The 21,312-nt window shown below is 43.1% G+C and overlaps 1 protein-coding gene across 1 annotated transcript; it reads left to right on the top strand.

Annotated features, from left to right (window-relative positions):
• The first annotated feature begins 5,451 nt into the window (after nt 1-5,451).
• On the top strand, nt 5,452-20,289 carry FAM47E (family with sequence similarity 47 member E). The gene is made up of 8 exons (XM_062574971.1): nt 5,452-5,456; nt 5,524-5,884; nt 6,488-6,645; nt 7,206-7,356; nt 11,615-11,758; nt 18,076-18,228; nt 19,508-19,579; nt 20,227-20,289. Exons 1-8 carry the CDS (start codon nt 5,452-5,454, stop codon nt 20,287-20,289), a joined length of 1,107 nt encoding a protein of 368 aa, XP_062430955.1.
• Nucleotides 20,290-21,312: the final 1,023 nt, after the last annotated feature.

Below are 21,312 nucleotides of genomic sequence, written 5' to 3'. Positions count from 1 at the left end.
TGGACTGGAGACCTCTCCTCTCTCATCTGAAGTAGTTTAACTGCTCTGTGACTTCTGATTTTAGTAAAGATATCCTGATGCACATGCTCCAATGTAGGTGAGAAGTGAATCAGGTCCTCTGTTTCTAAATCACACAGACATTTAGAAAAATAAGAATGAATAACAAACCTTTAGTTATGTAAAGTCATTTTTATCGTAACTAATTTTCATAGCCATGAAACAATTTTTATGAAAAATCTTAAATAAAATGCTGTTTCACATGAAACTTCGGAAAAACAAACAAACAAACAAAAAAAAAGTCAGAAACATTGAAGAGATACCAGTAATCATATCTGAGGTGATATCTTAAATGGGACATCTAATTTTTTCTTAAGGGTAAATTTGATTAGCTATTGCAACAGATAAGGATTCTGAAATGAAATGCTGGACACTGGCATGAATATTTACAGATTGACCAGTGAAATCTGCAGAATTTTAGTTTTGCTTAATTCAGTGGAGGGTTTTTTCCATAAAAATCTACATGTGATGCACAGAACTACATGTTTTCACCATATAGATTTCTAGATTCTTGATGTGAATTATTTTGTTTTTTTGGCAAGTTTTTTTTTTAATTATTTTTGGAAATCAAGAAACTGCTTATTGGCAATGATATATTTAAAACATTCCCATGAAGAGTGACTCCACCTCTCAAGTGCGGCATGGGAATGCAGTGGGTGCAATGCTGGCTTAAGGCACAATCCCGTTTCATAATTACCAAACTGTGAAACAAGCAGAGGCAGATCTTCCCATTCCAAAATCATATTACAAGGGCAAAAGGCAGAGAAAGCCCTAATTCAGGAAAACGTGCTTATCCCAGGAAATCTTCATGTCCTTACTCTTCCCTTTCTCACCCCCTTCAGTCTTCTTCCCCTCTTCCTTTCACTTTCTTACCATTTAATTAGCCATTTCCAAGAACACCTCCTCACATACTTAAAAGGACAGTGTTTACAGAAGTTCATCCTAGCTACTCTGCTCATGTGCTACACCCTGGTCTTTCCTCTTCCATTGTAAACCCTTGGGGTCAGTTGTTTCTCCTGTTATTGTACAGACCTCAGTATAACCGAGACCCTAGTGCAGGTGGGTCTCTCGTGATAACACCATAAATAGGTGAAAATAGTAGGCCAGCCCTACCCTGTAAAACATACCAAGTGCCAGCTTCCCTACAGGGACCTCACTGACAGTCACTTAGCAAAAAACAAACAAACAAACAAACCCCTGCAATATGACAAGCCTCAATGCATAATGGAGGGATCTGCAGGAGGGGAGCATATCAATGTGGATGCATATGACCAGCAGGATCTCTTAGGAAATGTAAAGTTGGAAGGCGTGTGTAGAGGTGATAACTCAGACAGCTGTGGCCAGAGAGAGTGCCAAGTTGCCTGGTTGTGAAGAAGCCGAACTGCAGCAATACAGACCCAGCAAGTAGTCACAGAGCATGCCACAGAGAACCCCAGTTTCTTTTCTGCCCCCATCACCCACCCATACTGTTGGTCACCTCTAGATTTTGCAGTTGTCTCATGGTGAAAAGGGCAAGCATCATGTTCCCAAGGGAATAGCTCAGGGTCTCTCCAAATAATTTCCATGATGTAAAATGTTTTTGAGAACCTTGTTTTAAAACCAAACTACGGGTGAAATACTCCCATCCCATCCACTGGGAGAATATAAAAAAGGATTACTTACTGTGGTTGTCAACCTGACTTCTTCAATTTGTCCAACACCAGTTACTTGGCTCCTAGGGGTCTACGTAAGGAAGAAAATGGCTTGTCAAGGAAGGAAGTAGGGAATCGCACAGCACCATAGCAATCAAATTGGAACAGACCCCAGAAATCCTGTATGTTATTAACTGTTAGACCTTTCTTTAGTGGATGTTTCATGTTGGCCATAGTGGGGGGTGGGGATGGGGGTAGAAACAGTAGGCAGGAGGAGTAGGATATTGTTCAGTTGTCTCTTTGTGTGCATTCTTGTCACTTCCTGGACCTCTGGCTTTCACCACCCATGCAGGAATCACACTTATCTTTCTTTCAGACTTAGGTTCTGCAATACACTGTGTCAGTGCTAACAGACCTGTTCACACCAGGTTTAACTGGATCCAGACCCCGTATTGCTTCCCTGTAGCAGCTGTGACCCAAAGGCATAAAATAAAACAACCTTTTCAAAGCCAAGTGTAGTTTCATCTTCACAGCGAGAATATAATCATAACTAGAAATATGTTTAATTCAATATATACTCTACAGGTTTCTGTCCCATCTAAAACTATGTTAGACTTATCCACCTATTTCCTTCTGCTGGATGATGTTTTCAGTCTCCTTTCATCTTTGTGTCCCTGATGCTCTGTTTACATCCATCTCTATCACCATGTTTCTGAATCCTATCTGTATTTTCTTCTGGGATATCCAACAGAACAAATTCAGAAACAAACTTCAAAGGAACTGATATCTAGTCATCAGGAATGGTGCTTTTATGAAGGTGGGGCATCACTCTGTTTTGCATACTGGCTGGAATTTACCCCCTAGCTGTCATTTAAACCCCACCCTGCTCACCAACAGAACATAAAACATAATAAAAGTAACTTCTAGATCATTAACAGTTGTAGTTTTCTGATAGCTTACCACAAAGACCCTTTGTTAGCTGGACTTTTCACAGCATTGGCCAAGCACAATAGCAGAAGCTTTACATGTAATACACTCCCAATCTTAGAGAAGACGCTCTTGAGAAAAAAGTGCATCAATACTAGACAAGGAAAATGTTCTCAGAGACTTAGCTCTTCTGCCTTTCATGTACAGCTAATAGACACACTTGTCATCAATGAATTTACACATACTATATATGTTTCTAGCACGGCATGCATATTAATAAAATAATAAAATAATTATAACCTACTGATTTCAGCTGAGGGTTGAGAAATTTCTGAAAGGCTTGGAAGTTGGTAGGAATCAAATTTCATGTACCCAAGCTTTAATTCATTATTCCCACACACTACAAATTAGCTACTAGCAGGAAAGCAGTTCATTACAGGGCAAAAATACCCTGCAATTTACCAGGTTCCACAACCCTGGAAAGGGCTGTGAGCAGAGTTGCTGCCTGTGAAACAGCAGTTTTGCTCTGAGTTTAAATGCATATGGAGGTACCTGAAGCAAGTGCATCACAGAGACCAGGCTGTGATTTATTTTTATAAAGGGCTTCACCGTTTGGTTTCCAAATTTGGCACAGTGACTTTTTAGGAGACAAGAGAATTATCTGTAGCACTTCTTTTTGCTTCTGAGGAAATTAATGCTTACTAATTTTTATCAGAACAGTACTGAAAATGTACTTTCTTCTGAAATTTGGTCCTGCTTGACTCAGATGTTTTGACTCTCTCTTACTAAATATTCAGTTCTCATAAATTCTAAGCCACACACACACACACATTCTTTACACACACACACACACAATATTTGGGATATAGATCATGCAGTACTTTTAAAAATTACACGCATACAACTATATTCCTCATAATCCAAGTTATACAAAAATTAGCCAGTGGAACAGCTCCTACCCATCAACTACTACTGGTTTGGTTTGCTGCTTCCCTGACTCATCAGCTGCTTCTGCATACAATGACCTGTGACTCATAGGCTTCAAACTGGACTGCGTGTGTAGGATGACAGAGCATTGTTTCAGGCCACCTTTCCCTCTCTGTTCTTTTCACCCAGATTTGTCTCCTCAGTCACTCTCTGCTCTTCCAAACTTTACCTTGAACCTAATCTGTCTCTGTCCTCCTCTCGCTGCTGTATGGACTGCCTGCGCACAATACAGCCTCTCCACTCAGTTGCTTGCCTGAGTTTAACCACTGCCACAGCAATGTTACAGCTCTCACTGCTGAACTGGGGAATTCTCACAAACTGAATGTGGCCAAGAAACCCATGCGAGGGGGTGGGTATGGAGGAAATATGTTGAGGAGAGGAATGTATCTAGCAGCTGTGTACGTATAGGCTATAACTTGGCACTAAGCTGTGAAATAGAGTTCTCGCTATAAGAGGAAGCAGCAGAACCTGGATTGGGAGCGTGGGAGACTGGCATTTGGCATTGATTGCATAGCCCAAACAGCATAAACAGTTTGCTGAGGACCTGGCTTTCAGTACCAAGCCCCACTAATCTGCAAATTTACTACCGTCAAAGTTTTATTACACTAAATCAAGTTATAGCTGCTAGACTGCATCTTCCTCCAAAGCAGACTGCAGCAGTCAAGAACACTGTCAGGAAAGCTTTTCAAGTGCCTGATCTTACACTGCTATGCATTAAGTCATGCTCTCCACCTGCTTTCTTCCCTGAGGACACCTCAAGTCCTGGGAGGAGCAGAGACATTGCAAGATGGACAGCTAGAGCTCCAGGAGACTGACAGAACTGCTTCGAGCTCACAGCTTTCCATACAGTCCTGAAGCAGCCCCAGGACCAAAAATATTTTCTTGTTCTTTGCTGTTGAGCACTGCAAACAGCTCTGGGCTGCTGGGCAGGCCCTCTGCACCCAAGTGACAGGCTGCAGCAACCAGGGAGAAACTGCGTATGTTGGATGAAATATGTGCCTATGCTGTACACTGAGGTACAGCAGAGGTGAGCCTGGCCATGATGATCCACCCAGGAAGCAGTTAGCCATAATTTCCTTACGCTTTCTTATCTGCAACAGCAGGGTCATCTGGCAGGGGCTCCTGGCAGACCTAGTGAGCATGGGGGCAGAGAAGAGGAGCATGTGGGGCACAAGTCCCAGGGACAGAGCAGAGAAGCCAGCCAAAGCCTAGGGATGAGTTACTTGTTAGAGAGCCTCCCCCAGCCCTGCCAGCACCCTGGACACCGTCTCCTAGCGACCTGAAGCCACTGAGCTCTGTCCTTCCGCACCAGGCAGTGAGGGCCTTGCGGTGTGGAGCCGTCAGGATGAGCACAGCCCCACTGTGAGCATGAGCAAGGGACCAAGGGAGGTCTAGTGAAGAAATATGGGGCTATGCACTGTTTCGTTAGCCTGCCTGTCACTCTGGCATGTTCACGCTGCCCTCCAGAAGCTCCAGCTTAAAGATCCTAGGCAGACAGCAGAGTCTGGCCCCATTCTGAGTCAGGCTAGCAGCCATCAGGGTTAGTGGGTTTGGAATAGAGTTTTTTCCTGTGAAATGTGTTAGTGGGCAAGCAGGCAAAGCAATTAAATCGTCCCTCTGGTCTGTAACCTAATTCTTTGCCTGACTCCTGAATGTCAGCTTCCAGCTCCCCTTTGACATTCTGAGCCTATGGAGCCCAAGTGTTGCTGCATATTTGGTCCTAGGCTTTGACACTAACCACTGAACTCAGTTGCTATGTCCCACTTCCATGTGGGGCAAACAGTGGAGCTAAAATGTCCAGCTGCAGCCTAGACACTGTTAGCCTTTTATTCCTGCTTTCTTAATACAAATGAGGTAAGTCTTAAAACACACTTCCTTACAATGCACATTTTCTGTACTAACTAGAGTTTTTCCTGTTCAGGTACAAGGGAAAATTGTCAGCAAGATGCTTTCCAGTACATGGCACTAAACAGAGGTTCTCAGATTCCCTTAACAGCCAGCGCTGGCGATTCTTAAAAAGTGGCCTGGATGATTTTAGAAATGGCGTCCCTCCTCCCTGTGATAACATCATCATCTGTAGTACAAAGGGGCTTTCCCCTGTTGTGTTACAGAGTAGATCACACCTGGCCCATCAGAAGGCACGGAAGACATCTGCCATACCCAATTGCAAGCTCATGTCAGCACAGGAAGCCCAGGAGGATTTCAGTGAGAAGATGGACCACAATCTGAGCCAGCACCCTCAGTCATTTTACTGTCATTTGAAAGACAGCATCTTTCCAGAGGTAAAGACAATTTAGTTGCTGATATTCTTCATTGAAATGAGCATTCTTTCAGCACTTGAAATGCAATTCCTTCTTGACTTTACATAAAAATCAAAACTCCTTATTCCATAAAAATAGCAAGTCAACGAAGTCTGAATTGCCATTTAAAAATATATCCCCAATCTTATCATATCATAGGGACAGCTCAGAGGAGCTGACAGGTTTCTCAGACACTTTTCTAACACGGTGAGATTAGTTGCACAGTTTTTTTAACTGGTCCCACACCTCTCCGTCAATATATGACGCTGGAGGGTAGCGGTTTTACCCTTTGGTGCTGGGTACATTTCACAACATCCCTGAAAGTTCCAGGAATACTAATAATCTTCCCTCCTTCAAACACAATAAAGGCCTGGTGTCCTGCACTGCATCTGTAATTCAGGATGTCTCATACCACAATTAAATCTCACGTCTTTAGACAGCACCTTTCCCATATGGAGGGCAATCTTCCTTCCAGCCTATCCTCTTACTGTGTTCCTTATTCTGCTGTGAGGTCCTCCCCAAACTCAGTGGAAGTAAGAATAGCTGGGGCAGTCCTTTTGAACTCTCTTCTCTTTTGGCCCTCAGCTCCTTCTAGAGGTGATGAATGTCTTGGAAGCTGAGATGCACAAGAGCTTCAGGGCTGTGAAGAGTGATCATAAAGAGGAGAGCCTCCCTCCTCAGAAAATCCAGCATTATCCCAAGGACAAACACCAAACAGAAGCAATGCGTAGGTCATTGGCACAGTGAGTATGGGACATGGCAGTCTGAGTTCAGAACTGGTTTCTGAATGTAGGAGTGGGCTTAACTCAAAATGCAAGACGGAGAAAGAGAAAAGGTGCGTATATCTGTGGGTCAGATGCATTCCACATCTTGCAATGTCAGACGCATTCCACATCTTGTACCTCTAGAAGGACTCAAGGAACAGCACTGATTTCCTGATTACTGTCCTTTGTCTTAAGCAGCTCAGTGAATATGGAATAGTTTGGATACCCTACTTAACTCCTCCAATCATACCTATCAAAGAGGCTATTATGGGCCTGACCCACAGCCATGGCATTCAAAGGGAACTCCCTTTGCTATGGCTGAGATCTGCAAGCCTATGCATGCATCTCTGGCCGTCACAAAGCTGCCTAAAGCTCCACCAGTTCCAGAAACTTTCTTCATTTTCCCCATGGATAAACTGGAGAGTGACATAACTACAGTTATCCAAATTGTACTGACCTGAAACCTTGTGGTCTCCTCTACGCTGTCAAGACGTACCTACAGACCATGACTAATCGTGTCATGTCTCTTCCTTCTGCAGCAAGGAGTCCAGAAAAAAAAGCCCACATACATCTCTTCTCAAAGGAGAGGTAGCAAAAAGAGAAAAGATGCCTGGATTGAGCTACCTTCCTCCTGTGAATATAAACACAAAGCCAGCGGCCATGGAATTTTGTGTCTGGGATGCATCTCTGGTAAGTAAAATACCCGGCACTTTCTCACCAAAGGCAGGTGTCATCAACTCACACTACTCTCTTCAGACTAGTGTGCCTGAACATAGTTTGAGCCCTGAAAAAAATGCTCTGCACACTCGCAGCTGTGAGCACTGCAACACTTGGCTGCTGGGATTTTAACTGGGCTGACCCTCAAACATTAGCTGAGAATACAAACCTTTTCCCAAAGAGAAAAGGCAGATAACAAGAATTTGACTTAGCAACTCAGAAGTCATGCAGTACAGGGAATAAATAAAGACCATTGCAATATTAATATAATATGATGCCAAATTCACATGTGATGATAGACAGAAAATGCATAGAAACAAAATGCTATTGGACATGTAATGTAATTGAAGAAAAGTAGATATGAAATCAGGAGCACAGATGATTTCAGAGAAATGTTAAAAAGGAAATTATGTATTAGGATAGAAATATGACCTAATTGCCCTAAGCTCAGTAGCTAATTTTTTAGAAGGGTTTAGGTAACCGTATTTGGGAACCTCTGCATAAAGACTGGGCCCTAGAATGCAATCAGAATGCCAAACTCATCTTTTATTATATTACTCGAGTATAAAACATCTTTGTGTAAGCTAACATGATACAATCGTACTACTTGATCTAAATACAGCAAAAATTGTAGCTACTCAAACTGCTGCTTCCGACCTTTTGCCGGTGGAAAGCTCCATGTTATCTCTATCTTACCTTTCCAAAATATTCCAATCCTCTGACTTCTGCTTAGCCTGACTACGACTGGACAGACCTAAGCTGCCAGTAGTAGTTACTGGTACAAGCCAAATTACTATTCATCTTCTTACCCTACTTTTTCTCTAATGGTTATCATACACTGTTTCCTATATGACCTTTTTATGAAATACTGTACTCATGCCTCCTAAAAGAGTCTGGATTAAAGTCTACAACTGTTGGAGGAGCTGAGGGCCTAAATCCCATAGGAGCTGTTGAGAAACCTGGCATGTAAGGGCCCCTGACTGGCCCTTCTGATTTTATAGAAGCTTTGTACATAGAGAATGACAAAATATAAAGTAAATCACAAGTAAATTTATTCTGTAATGCTGCAAAGTCCATCTGTTTACTCCAACATCTGCCTGCCTGCAGGGAGGGGACAGAGAGAGACGCTTGCTGTGTTTATTTGCTTTATGTTGGATTCAGCCTGACTGAGCACAGTTTCAGCAGTCCATACTTAGTTTTATGCAAACCACAAAGGGCACAATTTAAAACTGGTGACCAGTGGCACCCATTTTCCTGATCTGTGAGTCGTATTCTACATGAATACCACTTCAGCCTTACAAAGGTGAGTGATGCTCCATTGGCATGTTCCATGATACAGCAGACTCTGCGAAAGCAGATTTGTAATGTGTTGTACCTACATCCATGCTCGGGCTCCATGTTAGCCTTCTTTTGTATTCAAAGATAAACTTTCTAATTATTTCTGTTGGAGTAGGTGACTCTGCTTTTGAAAATTCCACTGCATTGCTTTATGACTCTTGGGTTTTCTTTTGTTAGCCTGTGCTTAACTTCTTATCAACCTCAAAGAATTCGAGAATAGATTATGGAGCTAAAAATGTATGCTGCTGCATTAAAACATACATGCATACTATCTCTACATACCATCTTATGGAGTAAAAGCAGAGGTCTTGCATGATGAGCAAGGGATTTTTACAGCCTCTTCTAACTGCAGTTTACTGTGGCTGTACACTTGAGTGAGCCTGCAGTCCTACGGTCAGTTTCTGCTTTGTTTTGGCTCTGTCTTATATCATAGGCCGATCCATTCCGTGTTCCTGAAATAAATACAAGTATTACAGGCTGCAATTAGGTCATTTTGCTAGCTTAGATTACATTATTATTTGCTCAATCATTCATCTAACTATTGAAATTTTTTAAATATATGTATCTTTTAGCAGGCAATATCAGTGGAATGAGAGCAGCACAGCTGAGTCCACTGGGGTCTTAGCATGCACAAATTCTGTGGTCTCAGTTGTTAAGTGCAGAGAGTTCATTGGCACAGATGAGAAGAGAGATCAAAATGGCCCACATAAGCAGCATGAGGGTTTAAAGCAGAGCAGCCCAAAGGCTCTTCTCATTTGTTCAAGCTTGAGGTAGCTTTCTGATGACATATTTTTCTTGTGAGAACTCTCAAGATCCAAGGGCAGCCCCTCCTCCCCATTCCAGTGCATCTTCAACACACCAGGCAGATGAACTCATGTCATCAGCTAATTCCTGTATACATCAGAAATACTTGGGTATCTGTCTGCTTCATGCAGCATGAAGGCCTGGCCAGCAAACCTTTACAGATGTCTATGAACTCCCAGAGAGGTTCAGCACAGAGACTACAAGGAGAAGAATTCACAGCTTACCTGAGAGGTCTATGAGTTCTACTTTAAAATAATGAATCAATTGGGAGTCTCTTCCTGATTCCCAGTGTCTATTATAGTTAAACGCATGCTTGACATACCTAGAAATAAGCCAGAATAAGTCATTCTTAGCCCCTGTCTCCCACTCTCCTCAGTTGGTCTGTAGCAGCCACTAGTAAACAAATGCTTTATATGTCAGCCTTTATGCAAATAGCTCATGTCTATCAGCTTATACAATGAGGCTCTGTGTGTGACAACCCTTGGCTCCTGTCCTGGGGCAGGGCAATACTAGCTAGAGGCATGAAAGGCACTTGTTCCCCTGGAAGTGTGCCGGATAACAGGGGTCTTAAGTGACCAGTACTGGAGAAGGAGGAGCTATTAGAGACAGACAGCTTGTTTTCTAGCTGCTGGAAGGGTGATTCCAGACAAGAAAGTCATACATGGCAGGCCTAGCCCCATGACAGAGAACGCAATGGTGATGTGACTTCCCCAGTTTGCCTGGTCTCCTCTGGAAATCTGGCCTTTGGCTTGCAGAAGGAGCAGAGCAGGCCCTGGCCTGGACTGGGCTGTGCTCCTGAGGTGGGCAATGAGAAAACCCATCTCTGAACACACCTGTGCTAGTGAACACATCAACATTCAGGTGTATTTGTGCTAACATGAACCCCACTTGGCTGGAGAGAAGCTAAGTTGCAAGGAAGGCATGTTCAAAGTGGTTCTGAGAGAACAGATGGGGATGTTAAAAAATAAAGGGGACTCTTAGGGGCCTTATGCCTGTAAGGAAGCCTATAGCATCTCCTTCCTGTAGTTCCCTTAGGATCTCCTCCGTGCACATGCACAGATCTGGAACAAACTGCTCCTCTCAGCAGATCTAGTCCCTTTCCCAGCCCCACCTGAGGAGATCCAGAGACACACTGCAGAATTTCAGTCACTCAGGTTCACCTCCCCTCAGTCTTCTTGGTAAGCACAAAGCTTTGGCACCATGATGTCATGTTGCCCATGATGAGCACCTGCATGTAGCAGTATTTTATTCTAGCACAAGAAGCATGAAGTCCACCAACTGTTCCAATGGGCATATCTCTAGCCTCCCTCAAGAGTACAGCTGTTCACATCATGACAACAAGGTGTTCAATAATTTGTAGTATTTTTCCACCACAAGTGGCATTGAGGAAAGAACATTATGGGGCTTAATACTGTCTGAGAACCTATTGCACTGCCTGTCCACCACCACCTTCCTCAGGAAGACAAACAACTGAGCATACCTTCACTATTCCTAGTCCCCTGCATCCTGCAGAATATCACTTGAGTGATAACTTGTCTGTTCCCAATCTTTGTCAGCCCCTGGGCATCAGCCCTGGCTTAGTGTCATATTTTGTTGTGCCTGCTGGCCCAGTATTGAATATTTTGTGGCCATTGGCAATTCTGGACACTCATGTTGCCAACAGTCCCCAAGATGGGGACTTTCACTGAAATCTGCATTGCCTCATAGAGGTTAGCTGTACCTCTTAACACCTCAGCCCGGGCAAAGCAGGGAATAATTCAACAAAGCAAAAAATCACACTCTTAGTCTGGCACGTGACCTCCGTCTCACGATGGAGTCACTGCATCATGTGCTGGCTTGCTAAGCACAGATTGAAGGCCCACATCTTCCTTTATTCTCTAACATGACCGAGTGGGAAAGGGCTTTATGATTTCTCCTGTTATTAGACCAAAGCAGCACATGATTCAGTGACTACAGTGACATCCTCCCTCAAACATTACACTCAGGAAAGAAGAACTTGCGGGAACAGTTTCAGAATAGGGCATGGTTTCCTGTCAGCAAAAGTGTATTTCAAGGCACATGGAACTTTCCTGTCGCTATCTTATTTCAGGGAGAAGAAATATATTACATCAATGAGAATACCAGCTCTGATACCAAGAGTGTCCGAGTCATGGAGATAAATGATCTACCTCCAGAGCTTATAGAATGTCTGGGAGGCTCATCTCCCAGGAAAGTTATAAAGAGTCCTCATGAGGTAAGGAGGCCAGGCTACACAGAAAAAAAAGCAAAGTCAGGGAACTGGTAGCTTCATTTAGAATGTAATCATGCAATTTATAAAATAATCAAATAACTTCTAGCTTTCAGGAAAACATTATCTTCAAAAAGGAGCAGGAACATTCGTATTCAGAAATTATATGAAGGTCTGCCGTAAGTAATCTCATGAAGGTTAGGACTCTCCTTTTGGGAAAGAAGAACTTGCACTCAGTGATACATGAAGAAATGTAAAAGAGTCCATAGGCAGGCTAGGGGTGAGAAAATGCTTGCCAAAGGAAGGAAAGCTCTCCTAGAGAACTCTGTGAATTGTTTCTGCTCCACTCTGCATGTTCTTGGTTACTTCATCCAGACATACCTCAGCAAAATCCTTCCTTGTGAAAGCAGATGAAGTTATACCTGACACCTTATAAATCTAAGAGAATATTTAAACTGGTGTAAAGAAGGTATTGCAATATGAGCCAGGTGAAGACATTGGTGACATGGCTCTAAAGCCTTCTTCAATTCTGATGAACAGCTTTATTTCACAGTACATAAAACTTCAGAGCAAAGCTGTGAGAATATACATGGGATGCTCCAGCTGAAAGAAAAAAAATCTGCCTGTAGAGCTTGCTGATACGGGTAGCAAGCAGTAAGACAGAGTGAAAAATGGACCACGCTCTACACTAGCTCCCTGCTGAGTATCCTCCCAGGAGCTGTTCTTTCCCTGCAGTTAATAACACCTTCCTGGTATTCTCTCAGCATCAACTGTTTTCTGTCTCCAGCTCAGAAGATTATACCTGTCAGCTACAAACAGGCACATACATGTTCTTTCTTATCACCAAATTCAAGCTTGTGTTTGTTATTTTAGTACTCTTCAGACTTTGGACTTGGATAATCTTCTATGTTGAAAGTTGCCTGAAAACAAATATTTGGATGTCTTTTATGCTGCTCTACTCTAACAGCTGGGCAATATAACAAATCCACATGGAAATCACAAAAATTTTCTAGGGCTTTAGATGACCTTGAGGGTCTATCAGCATGAATTTGTTTATTGGAACAGTTTAATTATGATTCAGCCTTTAACAGTTGCTGGGTACCACAGCTTCACTGAACTCTGGGATGAGCTCAGGACACTTAGCACTTCACAGAATCTGGCCACTGTATATTACATTGTTTTATGTACTGGGGGCTCTGCTACAGATGTTATTCTGCCATCACTGGCAAAATAACATAACAGAATAGAATAATGTCTTATTATTGTTTCAGTCTATTCCTTTACTGTATACTGACTCTGTCATTCTGCTGCACACAGAACTTCCACTGAAAAACAAAGGCATTTTGGAGTTTCAAGTCAGATTACTAAGAGCAAGTAGGAAAGAGCAGCACAAGAGTTTAGGGCAAACTAAGAGGAGTAAACATATCGAATGAGATGCAACTACCAAGAGATATTAGGTAACACAGAGACATTCTTTACCTATGCTTATAATGAGCAGAACACCAATGGAAATATTTATCACTGGAGAAAGATGCTGTCAGCAAATGATGAGATAGACAGAACCTTTAATACTTTCTCTGCCTCATTTTACTGAAAAGTCAATCACAGTCAAGCAGCTAAGGCAATTAACAAAGGGCTAAGATCGAGGCCGTATCAGGGATAGAACAGTTGTCATAGTAATTAGTCCTGTTAGTTGATTTCAAGGCAGCTAGATGAGGATGAAATACGTTATTCTGTGGAAAAATGGTAGAAACAAACTCAAGATCCACTAGCTGTTTCCTTGAAAATTCAAGCAAAACACATGTAGGTCCAAAGAATCTATCAAATTTACAGATGAAACCATGCTAGAAGACACTGCATGGATGTTGAAGGGATTCAGAGGGACTCAAAATGATCCTGACATATTAGACCAAAAAAAAAAAAAAAAAAAAAAAGAAAAAAAGAAAAAAAGAAAAGAAAAAAAAAAGAAATAGTGCAAAAGAACAGGGCCAAATGCAAATTACTTCTCCCAAGTGTATATTTTCAACTGCATAAATACAGAATGAGGAACAACTGAATAGGATGTAGATCAGCAGAAAAGGATACGGGGATTTTAGTAGGTTGTGTCAGCATCATCTTGGTCATGCAAAAAATTCATAGAATCATAGAATCAGTAAGGTTGGAAGGGATCCCTGGAGATCATCTAGTCCAACCTCCCCCCTCAGCAGGGTCACGTAGAGCATGGTAGACAGGGTTTGCATCCAGGCGGGCCTTGAAGATCTCCAGAGAAGGAGACTCCACAACCTCTCTGGGCAGCCTGGTCCAGTCTTCTGTCACTCTCACAGGGAAGAAATTCCCCCTCACAGTCAGGCGGAACTTCCTGTGCTTCAACTTCTGCCCATTGCCTCTTGTCCTGTCACATGGGACAACTGAAAAGAGTTTGGCCCCGTCCCCTTGACATCCTCCCTTCAGATACTTATACACATTGATAAGATGCCCCCTCTGGCTTCTCTTCCCCAGGCTGAACAGGCCCAGCTCTCGCAGCCATTCCTCATAGGGCAGGTGCTCCAGCCCTCTGATCATCCTCGTAGCCCTGTGCTGGACTCTCTCCAGTAGCTCCATGCCTCTCTTGGACTGGGGAGCCCAGAACTGGACACAGTACTTGAGATGAGGCCTCCCCAGGGCTGAGGAGAGGGGCAGGATCACCTCCCTCAACCTGCTGGCAACACTCTTCCTAATGCACCCCAGGAGACCATTGGCTTTCTTGGCCACAAGGGCACATTGCTGGCTCATGGTGAACTTGTCGTCGACCAGCACTCCCAGGTCCTTCTCCACAGAGCTGCTCTCCAGCAGGTCAGCCCCCAGCTTGTACTGGTGCCTAGGGTTATTTTTTGCTAGGTGCAGGACTCTGCACTTGCCCTTGTTGAACCTCATGAGGTTCCTCTCCACCCAGCTCTCCAGCCTGTCCAGGTCTCTCTGAATGGCAGCACAGCCCTCAGCTGTCTCAGCCAGTCCTCCCAGCTTGGTATCATCAGCAAACTCGCTGAGGAGGCACTCTGTCCCCTCCTCCAGGTCACTGATGAAGAAGTTGAACAGGATGGGACCCAGCACTGAGCCCTGGGGGATGCCGCTAACCGTAGGCCTCCAACTAGACTCCAGGCCACTGATGACAACCCTCTGAGCTCTGCCTTTCAGCCAGTTCTCAATCCACCTCACTGTCCACTCGTCTAACCCACACTTCCTGAGCTTGCCTAGGAGGATGTTATGGGAGACAGTGTCCAAAGCCTTGCTGAAGACAAGGTACACAATGTCCACTGCTCTCCCCTCATCTACCCAGCCAGTCATTCCATCACAGAAGGCTATCAATCAGGTTGGTTAAGCAGGATTTCCTCCCTTAAGTGAATCCATGCTGGCTACTCCTGATCACCTTCTTTTCCTCCACATGTCTGGAGATGACATCCAGAATGAGCTGTTCCATCACCTTCCCAGGGATGGAGGTGAGGCTGACCGGCCTAGAGTTGCCTGGGTCCTCCTTCTTGCCCTTCCTGAAGACTGGAGGGACATTGGCTTTCTTCCAGTCCTCAGGCACCTCTCTAGTTCTGCATGACTTTTCAAAGGTGCTGGAGAGCAGCCTGGCAACAACACTCACCAGCTGCCTCAGTACCCGTGGGTGCATCCCATCCAGGCCCATGGATTTGTGGATGTCCAGCCTGCCCAGAAGGTCTCTAAACCTATCCTCCTCAACCAAAGGAAAGTCTTCGCTTCTCCAGACTTTCTCCCTCACATCCAGGCTATGGGACTCCTGGGGGCTGCCCTTAGCAGCGAAGACTGAAGCAAAGAAGGCATTTAGTAATTCTGCCTTCTCTGTATCCCTTGTCACCAGGGCCCCTGTTCCATGCAGGAGCGGGACCACATTTTCCCTAGTCCTCCTCTTGCTGCTGATGTATTTGAAGAAGCCCCTCCTGTTGTCCTTGACATCCCTTGCCAGACTCAATTCCAATATGGCCTTAGCCTTCCTCGCCGCATCTCTACATACTCTGACTGCATTCCTATAATTCTCCCAAGTAGCCTGTCCCCTCTTCCACATTCTGTGTATTTTCTCCTTCTGTCTGAATTTGGCCAAGAGCTCCTTGCTTGCCCATGCAGGTCTCCTGCCCCTTTTGCCGCACTTCTTACTCACAGGGATGCAGCACTCTTGAGCTTGGAGGAAGTGATTTTGAATACTAGCCAGTATTGAACACTAGCCGAATTGAGGCATCCTACCATGAGAACGGAGAGGAATGTGAGATAATCTGCTCTGCTTAGTCTGGGTAAGACTTCAGGGGGAGATGTTTCTGTACAGTTTGATCACTATTTTTCAAGAAAATTGTGAACAAGTTCAAAAGAAAATGGTGAGAGCTGAAGAAATCACCACATACCTATGACCAACATGCACAGATGTAGCAAACTGGGTTACCTAATGTGGGTAAGAGATAATTGCGGATATACATAAGCAGCGCCAATTAAATAGAAGGGTGATACAAAGAGACCAGAAATACTTTGCTCCCCATATTTCTTTGGGATAGGGTAAGAAACACTGAGCTCAGGGGGAGTAGAGAGATGTAGTTACAAAACTAGCAACAGTTTTCTAATACAAAGGACAGTTAAATAATGAAATACATTGTTTTGGAGGATCATCCCTCTTTCAGGATCAGGTTAGACAATCATCAGCAAGTTGATGTTGTCTTAGGGTAGATGGGTAAATTAGTGCTTCATAATTTTAAGATCACAAACTTTCTGAAGAGAATCCACAGATTCTCTTGTATCCTACAATTTTTTGATGGCTATGAAGAAGAAAGCCCTCAAGATACAGATAAGCTTTACTGTTTTCCAGAATTTTGATCTTACCATTAGACTTAAAAATATTTGAATTTGTAACTGGCACTAGCTGGAAAACAGTTCCTGAGTCTACCTGCTGATAGGCAGAAACATATCTGCCTTCCATATTATATATATATATATATATTTAATAAATACATTCATGGACCATAAGCAGCCTGCAGACATTAGCCCTAACACCAGACTCTTGAGGTCCCTATTGCCTTTGATACCTCAGACACAAGAAAAGACTTTGATGGTGCTTGGTTTTCCTCCACTATCACTGTAAGCCATACGCACACACGCTGCTTTATTATGAGAAACAGCTTTCCCTTGTCTTCACTGGCTCCTTTCCAACTTTTAATGGCTGACAATGTAAAGCAGCTCTAGATTTTGGGTGTCCTCATGACTGGCCACCCTGAAGACTATATAAGAGGACAGCACTCCAACCAATACTAAACCGCCTAGTTTGGTTTCTATGCTCTCCTTACCTTTCCAGTGTGTTTTTGTAGAAAATAGCTTCTTGGTCAGCAATCTGAATCAGAAGGCATAATAATCACTGCTCTTCAAAAGCTGTCTAGCAGTAATTAAGAGGAACCATCCCTTCACTGAGCAGAAGCAGAAATAAGCTTTTATTATCAGAAATACTACTCAAGTGCCACCCGCCGGCTGCCAGAAAATACAGCACATAGGAGAGGGTCAAGATATTGCACGACTACCAATTAGCGTGGGGAAAAGGATGGCACAGAAAGATGGTCAGGGTTACCATTTCTTCTAGGAGGATGAGGCATGTCCAAGATGTATGAACACTCCCCTCGTCTGTTTTGCTATCTGGCTGAGTGAGTATCCAATGCAAAAAGTTGTCAAGCCTCTGCTTTAAGAAAATCTGAAGAAAATCCCCATGGTGGAAGAAAGGCTAATTCCCGGTGTGTCTCAAGTCCTGAATTTGATATTTTACCCTGGCAAGTGGCTTCTAGGGAAAGATAATTTAGACTCAGCCTTGTGAGCTACTAAGAGCTGATGCTGTTTATTTTCCTATCTCTTTTTAGCTGTGGCTTCGGGCACACCAGGGATAACAAGAAGAGATGAACAAATCACCTTACTTCTTTACTTGTTTTCACACTTCCACCTGGGTTTCTTTTTTCTAACTCTATCCGCTGCTTGCCTTCCTCCACTTTGCTGTGCATCCTCTTTTATCACAGAGGCTCTTCCCAAGTCTGCTCCTTTGAACACAAAGAAGAAACCACTCACTAGCAAATGGGTGGGTTAGAAAACTCAAGAGGAATAGTAGACAAAACATTGGTCTTTTGTGTAATATTCTTTACGTTGAAAGAATCAATGGTGATGAACATGGTTACACTTTACTATACTGCTGCTCTAAGGGGTATGTATTGAAGTGTGCTTATGTAGCATTAGTACTTGGCATCTGCTTTATCGATATGAAATATGATCAGAGAGTTACCACTCATTATTCTATTCCTTTTTAGGAACCACGTCAACCCAAATTTGTTAAGATCAAATACGGAGCCTGGTACCTTGACCCCAAAACATGGAAGAAACAAAATGTAGGTGAACCTTTAATGGATCCAAAACAAAGAGGCGGTGGCATTAAAAATGTCACGACACCATCCATTAAGAAGGTACTATAAGCACTATGAAATTATGGACATGGAGCTCAACTGAGTCAATGACTACACAGTACATGTTATGGGAGCACCATGTGCACTGTTAACAGGAGACATAAGGGCTCCTACTATTCACCTTACTGGTAATAGTGACTGGATTTTTCACTTTGTCGCACTAAGAAGCCACAGTATAAGGCCTGGCAATATGCAGACATAGGCAGCTCTTATTCATCAAAAAGCTGCTACCTGCCTCCACCTCACCTATGAGCTATTGTCCTTTCCTTTCTCATTAGAGCATCTTAAAAGCCTCCCTGGGCTTTCTCCCTTGCTGCCCTTATGCTCAGGAAGAGCTCCCTGCAAACCTCCGTAAAGCTTCCCTGGCAAATCTCTTCCCTGAATTGTCTGTGGAATTCCCAGTAGTACAGCCAAAGGGGATAACAGGGCTGCTTAACTGTGATTTCTTCTCTGCTTGTTCATGTTTCCGTTTTGTTCTATTACAAAAATAAAACCAGAAGAAGCACTGCACTCACACAAGTTAAAGCTAAAAGCTAAAGTTAAAAGAGCAGTGCTCTCCCATATCCTTAATACAGTAACTGTAAATACTGGGAGATCAGGCAGTGGAAACTGGGCAGGCTCATGAGTGCTCCCTAAACTACTGCCACTGTCAGAACCAGAACAGTCAGGTAGATGGACCACTGTTCTGATTCAGCAGGGCATTTCTTATACTCTTCTAAATTACACTGAAATTCCCTGTCACCACACTAGAGGGCACAATTTACAGAGTAAAATTCAGAAAGTTAATTTGAGAGACAGAATGAACATGGGCTTTCTAATAACAGCCATGGCTGCAGAGTTGTTGTTTATAGAGCAGTCATAAGTAAATATATACCATACTGCTTTGGTTCTGAAATGTGAGAAGGTGGCAGGTTTGAGGCTCCTGATCTTGCCCCAGTCAGCTGGCTAGTAAGTCTACAAAGTCACAGGTAGCTTTTCAAAATAAGGTTCAGCAATTGCTATCACATTTACTGAATAAAAAATAGTGCAACGACACTGCAGTGTTCGCTGAAGACACTAACTTCCAAAACGATGCCACATTAGAAATGATCTCATGAACAAACTAAAATCTTGAATTAGTTAGAAACAGAATTGGTAGTATCTTTGAGATTCTCAAAAACTGCCTCCTTGTCCCTCTACTGCACTGTTGCTTTGTTTAGTTCCAACAAAAACTAAAAAAAAAAAAAAAAAGCAAGATGCATTCTGCATTTCTATTATTCTGCTTTGGAAATTCTCTTAGGAGACTCCCAAGTACTATGGGATGCATGCATTTAAGGAATTCCTGGAGAGGAAAGGCTACCGGAAACCCGGGGTAAGTTACCAATTACGACGATCTGTATTCATATTGGAGCAGTGATGTTGGTGCTCAGCATCCTGTAGCTCTTGAGACAGGACTCTTCTCACTTCTCTTCTGTCAAGCATCTCTCTTTCTAACACATGGTAAGTGATCACAGACCCAGGAATTTCAGTCTTCACATTCACTGAGAAATTGTTCTAAAAAAAAGGAAATACAAGGTAAGTTATAGACAGCATAGGAGGCATTCCAAAGCTCAAATTGTCTGCTACCTGGACAGAGTACCATTGCTACAACCATAACTGGACCACTTGCAGCTAGTTTAATCCAGCAGAAAGTCACATTGGCTCTGAAAGGGACAGGTTTGCCTTTCCCTTAGCTATTCATTCTTATTGCTTAGTAGTACTGAGCTCCCTTCTCCCTTTGACCCGGCGCAAAACAGAAGCCACCCCACACCTAGCAGCAACTGCAGTGGGCTGGGGAGCTCAGCAGAGTGAGCAAGTCAGGAAAGGGTTATAAAACTGTTCTTTCCCACTTGGGAAGGCTGTACAGTTGTGTAGGAAGCGTTTCTCTAGTGGCATCTAGGTCCTTGTCACTTGTCTTTTCCGAGCCATTCAAATGCATTACTAGTAACTACAGTTTTTTGTGTGTGCATCTTGTTTTAGTTCCTTCTGCAGATACTAGGGGAAGAGGAGGCTGAAGCAACAGATGATGAATTTGTGAGATAAATAGTCAGAAGATAACCCTCCTCTTTTCTTGCTTATTAAAGAGCCTTTGTTTAAGCACTCTGCCTTTAATCTCTCAGGCTTCTGTGTCTTCAAAATAAACTGTTCCATAAAGATTTCTGTAACAGTCACTTCTAAGCTGTGCCAGTTTTGTTTTTCTTCCTTTCTAAATTGTTTTATCAGATATATTGAAAGAAAGAAATGTTGGGGTTAGCAGATCCAAACACTGCCTGTTCAGCTGTTCTCAGAGCTGGCAGAAGGATGTTCTTTTACAGTGATAAGAAAGGTAATGATTTCCGTCTGCTCTGTTTCAGGGAGGTAGTTAGGAATTTTCAACTGCAGTACACACTACCTAAAGCACAACAGTATGTGGGTGCCATAACTGAAAAGCACAGCTTTGCTAAGTGTTGTATAAATATAGAACAAGGGACTGTTTCTACTGTGAAGACTAGAAAAGGGGATATAAGCAAACTGCAGAATTATAATCTACTATGCAAGGAGTAGTTAACTCACTGATTTCAACTTTCTGTTTGAATTTGCAAGGCTAAGCTGCAGGTATTTATCCCCTTGAAGCATCAATAGTGCTAAAACAAAGGGTGCAAAAAGACAGATTCACTGAGAAAGTGCCCAGGCAGGGCTTGCTTCATAGCTCTTTTCTTTCCATGTACTATTGACCAGAAGGTCCAAACAGTGCATGTTTAGCACGTCTGAACACATACCGTACATCAAAGCGCAAAAGCACATACTTATGCTATAGTGCAAGTTCAGAACTTTGTTGGAGCAAGGTTTCAGAGAAGGTGTTTTAGCTATTAGACCCATGTTGTATGCACAGAAAGAAAAATGTTATGGCTTTGGTGTATTCACAGAGATTGACACGCACCACATAACCAGGGAACTTCACTGTGAAGACTGCACACTTGTGCTTCTATAAATTTAAATGACATTTCATGTCCTGTTAAGCTGATATAGCATTGCTCTAAATGACACTGAAAGATTAAGAACTTTGCATACTGGAAATAGACTTAT

This window comes from Rhea pennata, chromosome 4 (assembly GCF_028389875.1).
Source record: "Rhea pennata isolate bPtePen1 chromosome 4, bPtePen1.pri, whole genome shotgun sequence".
Taxonomy (NCBI): domain Eukaryota; kingdom Metazoa; phylum Chordata; class Aves; order Rheiformes; family Rheidae; genus Rhea; species Rhea pennata.
The sequence above is the reverse complement of the archived record's forward strand: the minus strand, read 5'-3'. Positions and strand labels throughout refer to the sequence as shown.